Source organism: Drosophila busckii, chromosome 3R, assembly GCF_011750605.1.
Source record: "Drosophila busckii strain San Diego stock center, stock number 13000-0081.31 chromosome 3R, ASM1175060v1, whole genome shotgun sequence".
NCBI classification, from domain to species: Eukaryota; Metazoa; Arthropoda; class Insecta; order Diptera; family Drosophilidae; genus Drosophila; species Drosophila busckii.
Window position 1 is genome coordinate 17,070,630 of NC_046607.1, and position 13,005 is coordinate 17,083,634.

General features: G+C 40.4%; 1 protein-coding gene across 1 annotated transcript in view; it reads left to right on the plus strand.

Annotated features, from left to right (window-relative positions):
- Positions 1-222: 222 nt before the first annotated feature.
- Positions 223-13,005, plus strand: part of LOC108601774 — a 32,323-nt gene continuing 19,540 nt past the window's right edge. Inside the window, exon 1 of the mRNA XM_017989700.1 lies at positions 223-321. Coding sequence (XP_017845189.1) covers positions 264-321 — 58 coding nt within the window. The 5' untranslated portion in view covers positions 223-263. The remainder of the gene's footprint in view (positions 322-13,005) is intronic.

Here is a 13,005-nt window from a genome sequence, read left to right on the forward strand (position 1 = left end):
CCATAAAAAAATGTAACTGAAATTGAAAATTGTAGTTTGAAAAGCAAAGCAAAATATAAATTTAATTATTGTGCAGTGTCTGTGCGGTTTTTATTAATTGGTGCCAAACGCAAATTCGTTATTAAGCATACGCCACCGATCTAATCAATTTTTAATTACGTTTGTGCGCGTCTATTTGCAATTTGTGAAGATAATCAACAGCATTAAAATACAAAAAAAAAATCTGCTTTTATAATTGCATTGCACAACTAAACGCAAAGAACATGTTTAACTTTTGGATAATCGTTTTTTGCCTAGGATTACTAGCAACTAAGCCAATAAGTAAGTAACTAGCAGCTAAATAATCAAGTGAATGCGGGCCACACATTTTACAATTACGTCAAAGTTATTTATACAACGTGCTATATATAAATATAGCTTATTGTGTGTGATAAAATGAATGAGAGACAGCAAGAAATTTATAAATATAAACAAATTGTTGCTTATATGTTGCCATAAGTGTTGGCCTGAGCATAAACTAAACACACTTTAAATTGATGTATTCAAGGCAAGTAGCTTAGTTCGAAAGCACTTTAATTTTGAAGTGCCTTGCAACATTTTCTAAGCCAGCAGCTGCTGCTGCTGCTACTACATGCCGCAAGGTATTGACTTAATTGGCATGCCAAAGTTATGCCTTGAATTATACTTTTCAAGTTGTAAAGGGCTGGCCCCATGTTAAGCCTTTCTAAGCTGCTGCTGCTGCTGCCAAACAAAAACAGCACTTGAATATTAAATGGCAATTAAACGACAGCAGCTTTGCAACTATTTCAACTGCAGCTTGCTAGAAAGTTATTTATAAAAATTTCAACATTTCAACATTCAGTCTGCATATGTAAAATGAAATTGCTAATTGCACCAAAGCATTCACACCTCAACTACGTAACTTGTGCTCCTTGTTTGTTCTGTTGACCAACTGACCTTGCTTAGGCAAAATGTCACGCAGCTTGGTCAGCAGCCAGAACTTTAACACCTGCACAGATGTGAGGAGGGGGGCAGAAGGGCGTCTGCTCTGTGTTATTATTATTTTTTCCATAAGGCTCATGAATAATTCAAGGCTCATGCTTCGATTATTTACTTCATAAGCATGCTATTGGTCTCAGGCTACGTACGTCGATTGTTTTCTATGTGTGTGTGTGTGTGTGTGTGTGTTGGCGTTTTGTTATTTAAATAAATTGCAAACTATAATTTTCAGTTGTCGAATGCAAAAGCCACATTCTTGACATATCAAAAGGTATTTTATTTATTTATTGAGCTCAGATTGCTGTTTGCAGTTTGCATGTGAAATTAATTGAAATTGCCAAAAGCGCTAGTCATCGCCATTTTTTTGATAAATACAAGTAATTTGATTTGAGTACGCCAAACTCGTTGTACGCTTTAATTACGCCACAAAATTAAATTTAATTAGAGCTAAATAAGGCAAGCAGTGGGGGTAAAAGTTAATCAAAAACTCAATGAGCAGCTCGTAAAAGGCAACTTGACTGCACTGAACTCCGACGAGCAGTCCCCCAGCTGGCAGTCGGGCGTATCTATTACAGGTTGGTCCTGGCAACGTAATCGCTGAAAAATTAATACGACAAGCAGCAACATTAGTAGCAGCAGCAGCTCAAGGATCGCTGACTGGTCGTAAAGCACGTTTGAGCAATATTACACCGCCAATGACTGAGATATGAGGCAGAGCAACATATAAAAAGCTGCTGCTTGCCACAGTAAAATCAATTTCCAGTCGTTAAACGAAATGAACCTTATGCTATGCTGCCTGTCAATCCCACCACGCTGATGCGGAAGTGAAAGTAACTCACATACTTATGCTGATCTGCGTCTTGGAAAATGTTAAACACGTCGCAAACCTTGTGCTAGCAACAACAACAACAACTGATGTGATTATTATTGATTTCTGCTTTTACATTGGAGCAACAACATTGAAGCTTGAATTGAATTATTTGTGTGAGATGGCAACTGCCAACTGCCAGGCTAATTGTATTGCGCCTGTTAAGCAAAAAAGCTCTCAACTAGCCTCAACTTGTTTATTTGCGCAACTAACAGTGGACTACAGTTCACAGACTGAGCGAGCGCACGTGCTTTGCTTAACAATGCCATTAAGAGCGACTCAGGCCTCATTATGCTTAACGCTGTTTGTCTTGCTCTTAATGGCAAATTCAATTTAGTAATTTAAACAAAACATAAATCAATTTTTAGATGCTGCTGCTATTAGCCAAAAAGCAGACTGCAGCAGCAGCAGCAGCAGCCAGCGCAGTAATATACATTTAAACAAATATTGTGGCACTTGAGCGACAGGCAGGCAGCGCGCTCTGCTGAAAGCTGCAGGCCAAACTTGGCCTTCATGGCGTATACTTGTTTCATTTAAATGTAATAATTGTGAGAGGCAGCAGCAGCAGCAGCAACAATGGCATAAGTGCGAGTGTGTGTACAATGTGTGCAACCTCAATGACAGTTTTGGCCAGCGGCAAATTCAGGCTGTGCGCTCAAACAAAGAGCGAGCGACTCTGAGACGGGCAGACAACTGCACGACGAGCAAATATTGCCTGCAGCTTGACTGACTAACTGCCTGCCTGCCTGGCTGCCTGGCTGGCCAGCTGGCTGGCTGGCTGGCTGTCAGCTGGTCGGGCTAGCCTGACTGGCATGTGATGACTTTGACAAGTCTCGTGACCACACGCGCCACGCTGTGATGCCTTTGCTCTCAAGCAAGACGATTATGGCATTTATAATGAGACAGCGCGCACGTCTCTTTATGTACTTGTGACTTTAAAACTTGCTACACACACATTTCTTAAGCCCTCTGTCTATAAATTGTTTGGCTAAATATGAAAAAGTTTCTCATCGAACTTGGAAGTTAACTTGAGCGACTGAAATCAGATTTAAGTTCATGTTTGTATGCCAGGCGAGAGCAGCAGCAGCAACGACGCTTGAGGCACAATTTGGCACAAATTTGGCGCAAAGACAATCAAAAAGTTATAAAACAAGCAGCGGTAATGGCAAACGCGCAAAACAATGCAATACCGAAAATTATCAGCAAAGAGCCAAAGCGGAAATGCTGCGCAGCTAAGCAGCTTGGCTGGGTTGGGTATCGTATGTGAGTATGAGCGTGTGTGTGTGTGTATCGAGTTGTAAAAAGTTAGCAAAAGTTTCCTTTTTTTTTTGTTTTTTTTTGGGTGTGTTTGCTGCGGCTTGTTGTACCTGCGCTGACATTGCGTATACGCCACGTGGTGTTATTATCAGCCGCATCAGCGGCGCCGTAAAGTAAATGCAAAGTGTGCAAAAGTCTATAAACGAGCGTCAAACTTAAAAGCCCTGGGGTGGCAACGCCTTGTCAAACAAGCAAACAGTCAAAGCGAGAGGCAAGGAGCGCTTGAGAGCGAGAGCGAGAGCGAGACGGGGCAAGTTTATCGTCAAGCAGAGCCTACTAACAACTGCGTCGCCTTCGAGAATGTTGCTCATACGACAAATTGTCAAAAAGACAGACGCAGAGGCGCGCATGCATGCCAAATGAATTTTATATTTTTAGCAAATGCTATTCACTTGTATTATTTATGCTAGGTTGGCCCAAGTTGTTAAACAGCTGCACATTAAAAATATTATATGTCTGTAGAACAAGCAACAACAACAACAAAAGCAGAACGCCAAACAATTACGACTAAGTGCGGTAGCTTTAAATATTTATGTAGCTTCTTGCACACTCCCACAAATTTAGAAGCTGAATGGCACAGAAAGAAATCAACTTAGCTTAAATGGCAAACTATTAAAATGTCAGCAAATAATTATGCTTGGCGTTAGCTGCATAAATCTATTGTCATCTTATGGCCAAAATCCGGCACTAAAAACGCACTGACTCATAGCCAAAAACGTAACGCGCGCGTAGCCAACGAGGCGTTGCCACTGAAAATGGTCATAATGCGACACTTGAGCCAAAAGCAAGCAGCAAATAGCAAAAGATATAACCAAAAAAAAAAAAAGGGCAAGCAGAAAAATAAATGCCAGTCAACGCGCCAGCGTTTGAGTGTCTCGCACTCTGCGTATTTGTGTCTCTGGGAAGAGAATGAAAGCACTTTATCAAAAAGGATTTGCGTAGTTGGGCTAGAGCGTTTGCCTTGCACTTGGCCTGGTTTGAGCTGCTTTGCACCTTCTCTTTTAGAGTTTGGCCTGGCCTGCTTGCCCTGGCTGCCCTGGCTGACAGTTTTTGGTAATAACAATAAACGCAAGGCAAAAGAAATCGATTTACAATTTTTCACTAAATTTATGGCTTTATTAAGCATGCTCGAGTTCCCGCTTGGCTTGCCCTTATTTCATTATGAAAGCATAAAAAAAGGAATAAGAAAGTCATTTGATTTTTATTTGATTGCTGCCGCCTTAGGAATTGCTTTGATGTTGTTGCTGCTGCGGTCTGCTTTAATGAGCCTTAATAAGTCATCAACTGCAGCATAAATCCTAAGCTAATTTTACCCAAATCACACAAAATGCGTTGCGTTGCGTTGGCATTGCCGCCAGACATTTGTAACTGGCAGGCAGCAAGCCCAAATAAATTTCCAAAAAAAATGCCATAAATTGTGCAAAGGCACGCAATAGGTCAACACTCAGCAGAACACAATACACACACACACACACACACGCACACAGGCAAAAGTGTGGACTGTAAAATCGAATTTCTGTCTCAACAAATGTAAATTGACTTTCGACAAATGACAAACAGCTCTCTGCGCTCTGGCTCCCCAACGTGGCTACGCAGCGAAGCGTTAATTATTCAGGCATATAGTATATATATGCTAGTAGCCCTAGTTGGGGTGTAAGCTGGCATACATTATTTGATTTCTGTTCTGGTACAGATTTATGCCTACCTAGGCGAAAAGTTTGCCACAAAAGGTCGTAGCGCATTTTAAAGTCAGCAGCAGGCTGCGGGCAAATTGTATAAGGGCTGCTGTTTAGCAATGACAAGTTTGGGGATTTAAGCGCTTTACCTAACCAAGCCGCTTTGCAACGGTTCAAAGGCTAAATTGGTGGCGCATAAATTTGCTAAAAATTGCCTTTGTCTGTGGCCTTGTGGTCAACTCAACAGCAGCAGCAACAGCAGCAGCAGCAACAGCAAATTGCGTAAATAGCAGACGCTCATTGTCAGCTTTAGTGGCATATTTCTAGTCGTTAGCCATTGTTTTGAAATTAGGTAACAAAAGAAACTTTGGTAGCCTGCAGGCTGTCACTAAATTCTATTAAACATGTTTCGACAACTTTTCAAATTTTCAGCATATTTAAGTTTATTAGCATATTAGCTAGCTAAAGCCAACGCATTAGCTCTTAACCTGCATGCTTAGAATTTAATTTTCTGCAAATATTTAAAGTGTTTGCTCGCACACACACACAATCATAACAATTTAATCACTGTCAAAGTGTAGCTCTCAGCTCTCAGCTTTTATTTTATTACCATTTCACAAACACATACCAAGCTTGCAAACAATTCAGCAGCCATAGCTAAAATTAATTAAAAAATACTCTATGCGTATGCGTGTGTGTGTGTGTGTGTCTCTGTCTGTGCCTGGTGACTGCTGCGCGAATTAAAACAATATCGTGTCTAGGCACTAAAAACTTTATTAAGCCTCAGCAAGTGAAGCAAAAAAATGACACATAAAATTGCCAAAAAAGAAGCAAAAAAAAAAAAGAAAATTCGTAGCGAGCTCTTAGCGCATGTTGAATGAAAAGTTAAACACAGGCGGAAATGTCACACATACAAGCCACACCCGTACACTTACACATACACACTGCTACGCACACACACACACACACACATAAGGTTATAACAAGCAGGCAAACAAACAAACAATAACGAAAGCAAATGCGAAAACAAAGGGCTAGCAAAAGTTGCCTGACGACGCTGGCAGCGCGGTTAACTGCGACAGCGACTGCGGCTGCAGCGCAAGGCAGAAAAAAAGAGTAAACTACACATTTTTATTATGCAAAGGGAACGCAAATGAAAGGCAAATGTTTTTGTTTTTTCCACTCAGCTGATGCCGCCGCTGCTGCTGCTGCTGGAATGTCTGTCGCAACTTGCTATTGTCACATTTTGTATGTGTGTGTGTGTGTGTGTGTGTGTTCACTTGAAAGTATTGTTAACGGTTCACATAAAAGACTGCCAAACGACTGACGCTATGTGCGTATGTATGTGTGTGTGGCAGCGCACTAAAGTAGGCAATAAAACACTAGCTATAGCTAAAAGAAATCTAGGCACGCCCTCAAATATGTACATGCCATCAGCTGCTGTATTTTTAACCCATTGCTGAAGGACATTTGCTCGCCGAGTTGTTCCTTTTTTTCTTTGCTTTTATGCACACCGAAAATGGGCCAAATCAAGTGTTATTACGCAAAATTGAGCGACGCCGCATAAATTGACTGTGACAAATATAAAAAAAAAATATGTAGAATAAAAAAAAACTTTAAGCAAACTTAAACAAATGTAGCATGAGCACTCGAGCAAAAAAAACAAAGGCCAATGCAAACAACTTTATTGCTGCCTGCGCTGAAGTAAATAAATTTCATAACAAGCTGTCAATTCTGTTGTTTCTATTTGCTTTTAATTTCAGCAGTTCATTTTAAATTCAAACTTATTTTGATATATGGAAGTGTGGCATAAATTTAATGTGCATATCAATTATAATTTGCAAGCGTTGAATGCAGCTAGTTATATAGCACAATATTTAGATTTATTTAACAATATGCAAAGCAGTGCATTCTCGTTAAGCCACAAGAAATTCAATGCGCAATCGAGCTTATTAACTATGCAAACACTACAAATTGCAGCTAATAATCACTTTCACAATTGTGTGCACACACACACACACGCATATATGTATATATTAGCTTGCTATCAAAAACCTTTCAGCAACTGTGATAAATTCATGGCTAAGACAACAGAACAGGGACACAAGCCCGAAACAGGCAGCCTAATTAATTTGACTGACTTTCTCATGCACAATCTTTGAATGTTGCTGTAGTTAGGTACTAATGATGTGGCTTATATATATCAAAGTGTGTGTGTGTGTAAGCTAGTCATTTATCTAAGCAAGTGTAAGCTTTGAGCTTGAGTAGGAGCTGTCTACGTGTAATGATTTTGCGGATCTTAACAATATTTAATGCCTGCAGTTAATATAAGGCAGGTGACTCAACGCAATGCCACAATCAGTTAACTGTATGTGTACACATATATACATATATGAAGTAGCTACAGCTGTTAATGAGCCCATAAGTTGATGATTTAGCAGCTGCTGCTGGTGGGCACGCCCTTTACTTGGGCCACAAAGCAGCCTTAAGGGTTGCGTATGAATAAAATATTTCATGCGTTAAATTCAATTAATAATATAAATGTGCATAGGCTTATGAATATACGTTGTATGTGCGTGTGTGTGTGTGTCGACTTGACTTTGTTGCCAGCGGGCATACGTTGCGTATGCTTAATGCTGAGAAGAGCTCATTGCGGCGCCTTATTAATTGCCACATTTGTGCAATTTAAGCACACGCTTTGACTTTAATTAACATCAAGCTAAGCAAAAGCCAAGCCAACTCAACGCTTTTATAGTATTTACTGCGTGTGCGAGTGTGTGTGTGTGGGTGCAAATATTTAAAATGCTAAACGCAAACGCAGTGCCCAGCATAGAGAGCTAAGCTGCTTAGTATGCTTTAAGAATGCTGCTTGCTCTTCATGCAACAATTGACAGAGCTCAAGAGATGGCAATCAACGTTTGCGTTGCTGCCCCCACAGCCAAATCACAGCCAGAGCTCAATAATAAGAAAGCAAAATGTATATACATCTACACTATGCTATATAAGAAGTAAAGAAGAAAATCCGGAAAAGCACAAAGTCAAATATGCGTCAATTGGCAGCCACAAGCGCACTCAAGTAAACACAATCCAGCAGGAATTACGAGCAGCAAATAATGGCCCAAACAAGCAACAAGAAATACATATTGCGGTTGCTTACCGAATTAATTGGATTGGACTTGCAGCTACTACTATAAAAAGTACCCACACAAAGAAAAAAACAAAGCAGAGCAGCCGCAGCTATTTAAATAAACTTATATGAAATGTGGCAAATTAACACGCTGGGCGTACAGTCCAAACTTTTTGGTTTTTTTGTAAACTCAAAACAAAAGCGAAAGTTGAGACAAAATATATGCAGCGACGAGTTGAGAAAAAGCGCGCTTGGGAATAGGCCGCAGACTAAATGAGCCAAAGTTTGTGGCCATAAAAAAAAAACGCAACAAAAAAGGACACACTTGAATGGCACTCGGCTGGTAATTGTATGCCCAATGCTAATGCCAAACTTTGAGTTTGAGTCTGAAAATGAAAATGCGTAAATTATTGATTAGAATCACCAGCAGCAGCAGCGGCGGCGGCAAGCTGTTAGCCCAAAAGCCAGCCAAAGCAATATATATATAGATTTTATGATAGCCACGGCTGATTGTTTTGCCTTTAACAAGTGCACAGAAAAAAAGGCAAATATATATGCTAGCCCTTAGCTATATATGGGTGGAGTGTGAGTGCGAGACGCATAATGAAGGCACTTTGCGTTGATTTTTAAATGGCAACGTTGTGACCCAAGGCGTATGTACTACAAACAAAGGTCAGTTTTGGCATTGATTGGATCCCAGCGACTGTTTCTTTTGTTTCAACAAGTTCTTCGTGGGCGTGGGTGTGGGCCCATTTATTGAGACTAAACAAATATGGCTTTATTATTGTGGTGGTCATGCGTGCTCGTCGCTGCAAAGTGCGTCATTTTATGCCCAAACGCTAGCCAGCACTAATGCGCATTTACTTAACAAGCCATGTTGGCTTACCTTGCCAAGGCCACAGACACGGACACTCCGAGCTTCGAGCTCCGAGAGTAGAGCAGGTGCTGTCAAGTGTCAACAAAAACACTGCCCAGCACACGACGGCCAAAAAAAAGAAGTAGCATACAAAACTCAGGAAAACAGCAAAACAAATGAAGATGTGAGCCAAGCATAAATGTCAATAGCATTGGCAGCTGGACTGGGCTGGGTAACTGGCCCAAAGGTCTTGTCAGACTCACTCGGCCCCATGTTTGTGTCGCTGGCTTAATGCTTGTGTAGATTAGAGATAAGAGCAACATCAAATACGGGCATTTTTCGACCAACCTGCTGCTGCTGCTGTTGCTGCTGTTTGGCTTTGCTTAGCCAAATTGCGTATACGTAATATAATACAAGCCAGCTGTGGCTTGGGTACGCTTTTTAGGAATTTGAGCTTAATTAATTGTGTGCAGCTGCAGAAGTTTTCAATTTATTTTGACGTCACATAACTTTTGCCTCACAATCAGATCTCACGTTTTTGGCCACACAACATGTGTAAAATGCCAAGTGAAATTATCGCATTTGCCTTGATGGCATTTTTGGGCAAATGCTTTTTGGCCATTTGCATTGCGCATTTTCTAAATTGATTGTGGCTGACAAATTTATAAACATTTTGTGCGCGTGTCAACAGCAGTTGTTGCCACATTGCACTGCTATTGCAACAATAATTGCGTATACGCCACAGCAGCCAACAGCCAGACGGCCACACAACAATGTAAGAATGAAGCGATGGAAATGAAAATGAAAATGAAAATGAAACTGTGCACACTACTAATTTGTAATGTTTGCCTGTCAGTCTGACAACCAACCAACCGACCAGCAAACCAAGCAACCAGCCTGGCTGTCTGCCCGTCGCTGGGTCAACGCATTAATAAAACATAATTTCGCTTAAAAGTAATTTAAGCACTTTTTATGCGCTACTGTGTGTGTGTGTGTGTGTGTGTTTGCCAACACCGTTCTCTATGCTGCTGTCGTTGTCTCGTTTGCTTTTCATTTCTTTAATGGTCTGCATCTTTACGAGTCCGTTGTAGGTCCAGGTCGCGCTCAGTGGACCGGCAACTCAGCAGGGCTAACACACACACACACACACACAGGCACACACAGTCAAAGGCACACACAAAGACACTTGTACATGCATAGTGGCATAGTAGCAAAGCGAACGCTACGTGGCGCATGACTAACACTCGTTATGAGATTCATGGCCTACATGTGTTTGCTCCACGGCCTTGTAAATGGGCATTGGGCGTGCTGTATGTGCCTTACGTGCGGCAGTCTCACTCTGTTGCTTGTGTGTGTGTGAGCTTCAGCTTCAAGCTGGTGTGTATTGGGTGTGGTTATGGTGGCAGCAGCAGCATTACGCTTGCCAACCAGTACACTTAACAAAAAGATAGTGCAAATAGTTTAACATTTCGTTAGTAAGCTGCAAGTTCGCACAAATATTTTAATTGAAAACATTATAATCTATTTGTTAACTGCTGCAACTTTGGCTGGTTTAGTTTGCACTAATTTCTCCAAGTACAAAGTTTATAATTTCTTAAACTGTAGTTTGCTGCCAGCGTATGCCCTTGAAGCCACTTTCTTATGTACACACTTATATACTTATAAACGGATTTTTTGTTGTTTTTGCTGCTGCTGCTGTGGGGTCTGTGGCTCTGCTGGCTGTTGATGTTGTTATGGTTGTAGTCGCTGCCAGAACTGCCGGATGCCCAGATAAAATTTTTAAACAGGAAGCTTGTTTTCCGTAACGCTGGCATTTGCTTGCTTTGACCATAACATTGGCTACATTTGATGCTCATGAACATGCAGTTTTTTACTGGCTGTGCTGGGCTGTGCTTTGGCCATGACTGAGTGCGCAGCAGCACTGATTTCATTTCCAAAATGGATATACAAATATAATATGAAAATTAAATCTTAAAGTTATGGCCAGCAGCTGCAAAAAAGTGCGTGCTGTAGTTTATAAAAAAAAGAGCGTAGCTTAAAGCAACAATGGCAAAACTATAGTCGACTGTTGCCTAAAGGAAATCCCAAAGTCCACTTATCTTTGTGCTTGGCCAACTACAAGCGACTGCTTAAAATTCAGAGGCGCACACTATAACTTACACACACACACATACGCGCTTTGCATAGTTTGCTGTTATTTCGGCGACTTAGCTGGCATTAAAACAATAGCTGAACACACTCACATAGCTACGCGCTTATAGTATATGGAACTATGTCTGCTTTTTATGTATTGTGTGTGTATTTCGCACCCAACGCTTGTTCAAGCAGCGTGCAGACCACTTCCTTGCTAAAATTGGCCATTTTTCTTAGGGCTTTCTGCTTTCAGTTTTTTTCTTTCTTCCATTGTTGTGGAATTGGGTACGCATTCGCTGGCGTCGCTGGCATCGCTGACTGCCTGGCTGGCTGGCTACATATTTAAATTTCACGCGCGCATACACAGGCAAGGATAAACGGGATTTATATACACTAATGCCTGTGATTTGTTCTATAAAATTACTTTATGCCCGGCTAACGCGTACGCCTGTGGACCTTACTTAAGCTGCCTTTCACACCCAAGGCCCAGTTAGCCGCCCCGTCAGCGTGCCCTTTCTCCTATAAAATTTACTGTCTGCGCGTAAAGACTTGTGTTTGTTTATGCTTAAACAAAAGCTGAAACAAATTTGCTTTTTGCTCACCCACACACTCTCATGTTTGCTACTGCGTGTATGTGTGTGTATTTGTATTGCGGTCTGCTGGCAAACCACACAACCATAAATGAATTAGCAAACGCTTTAGCTATGATAACATTCAATTTGCTGCAAGTGGCATAGATGCTTTTAATGAATAGCAGCAGCATTGAAAAGTAAAAACTGTTAGTTTAGCGTTAGACAGTCTGTCAGCCTGTCTATCTCACCGTCTGCCTGACTGCCTGTCAGATTGTAATGAACTGCACCAAGCTCTGCCTCAAACTGCTTTGTTGGTTAAATGAAGTTTCGCCTGCCAATCAACTATAATGATTCGACATTATATTAACAAGCAGCAGCTCAATCAGTGCAGCCAGAATCTCCAAAGCAAAAATAGCTAGAATTGAAAAAAAAATGCTAAAGGTTGCTGAAAAATTATTTAAAAATTGCCAGAAGAAATGATAAATTAATAAATATGGTCAGCGATCTTTTTTTTTTTTGCTTTACATTTTCATATGAGTTCATATACATAGCTGCCTGGATTTAATTGGTGCGTATATATTTAAAGATCAATAGCAAAGTAAGCTAGAGAAAGATAGAAAGAGCATTCTGTCCTTAGCTGCTTATCTGCTTTTACATATGCGCGCATACAAAAGACAAAGAGGCCACCAATGCAATTTAAGGGAGAGTCGCCATCTTTGTTTTACTCTCTCAGTAGTCAAAGCGCTCTGAGCGAATTAAAGAATGCATAGAAGCAGCGCAGCCGACTTTGGCAAGCAAGACAAAGATAGCTGTGTATGATCAGCTGCTTATCTGCTTTTACACATGCGCACATAAAAATGTGTAGCAGGCCGCCAATCAGTGCTGCCAGAATCTCCTTATCAAATACAAGTTGCTAAAAAATTATGTACAAATTGCCAGAAAAATGCTATGAGTTATTTGCTAATGAAAAATTAAAAATTTCTAGATTTGTGGCTAATATCATAAAAATAAAATTGCAAATTGTTTTGAAAGCTGCTAGAAATAGCAGCTGCTAAACTCGCAGCACTGAGGTTAACTCACAATGCAAAGGAACGAAGTAGTAAATACCCTACAAAGTATTAAACTGTAAAATGTGTAAAACTGTACGTCTTTGCATATTTTGAAATTTTATTTTATTAACGAGTCTTCTTTTTGATTATAATTATCATAAAGGATCTGTATGTAATCTGATAATTTCAATTAGGAAAGGCAATATTTATTATAGTTGCTGATAAGCTACTGTATGTATATCTAATGTTAATGCTAATAACATAAAGCTTATATTGCATAAATTATTTGCGGAGTTATTAATGTTTCTTTTGAGCTGATTCTTCTTGGTAAATTGTTCTATACATTTGTCAAAAGAACTTGTTGGCCAAGTCGCGACTCCTCTCTCCTTTTCCATGCGTATAATAAAA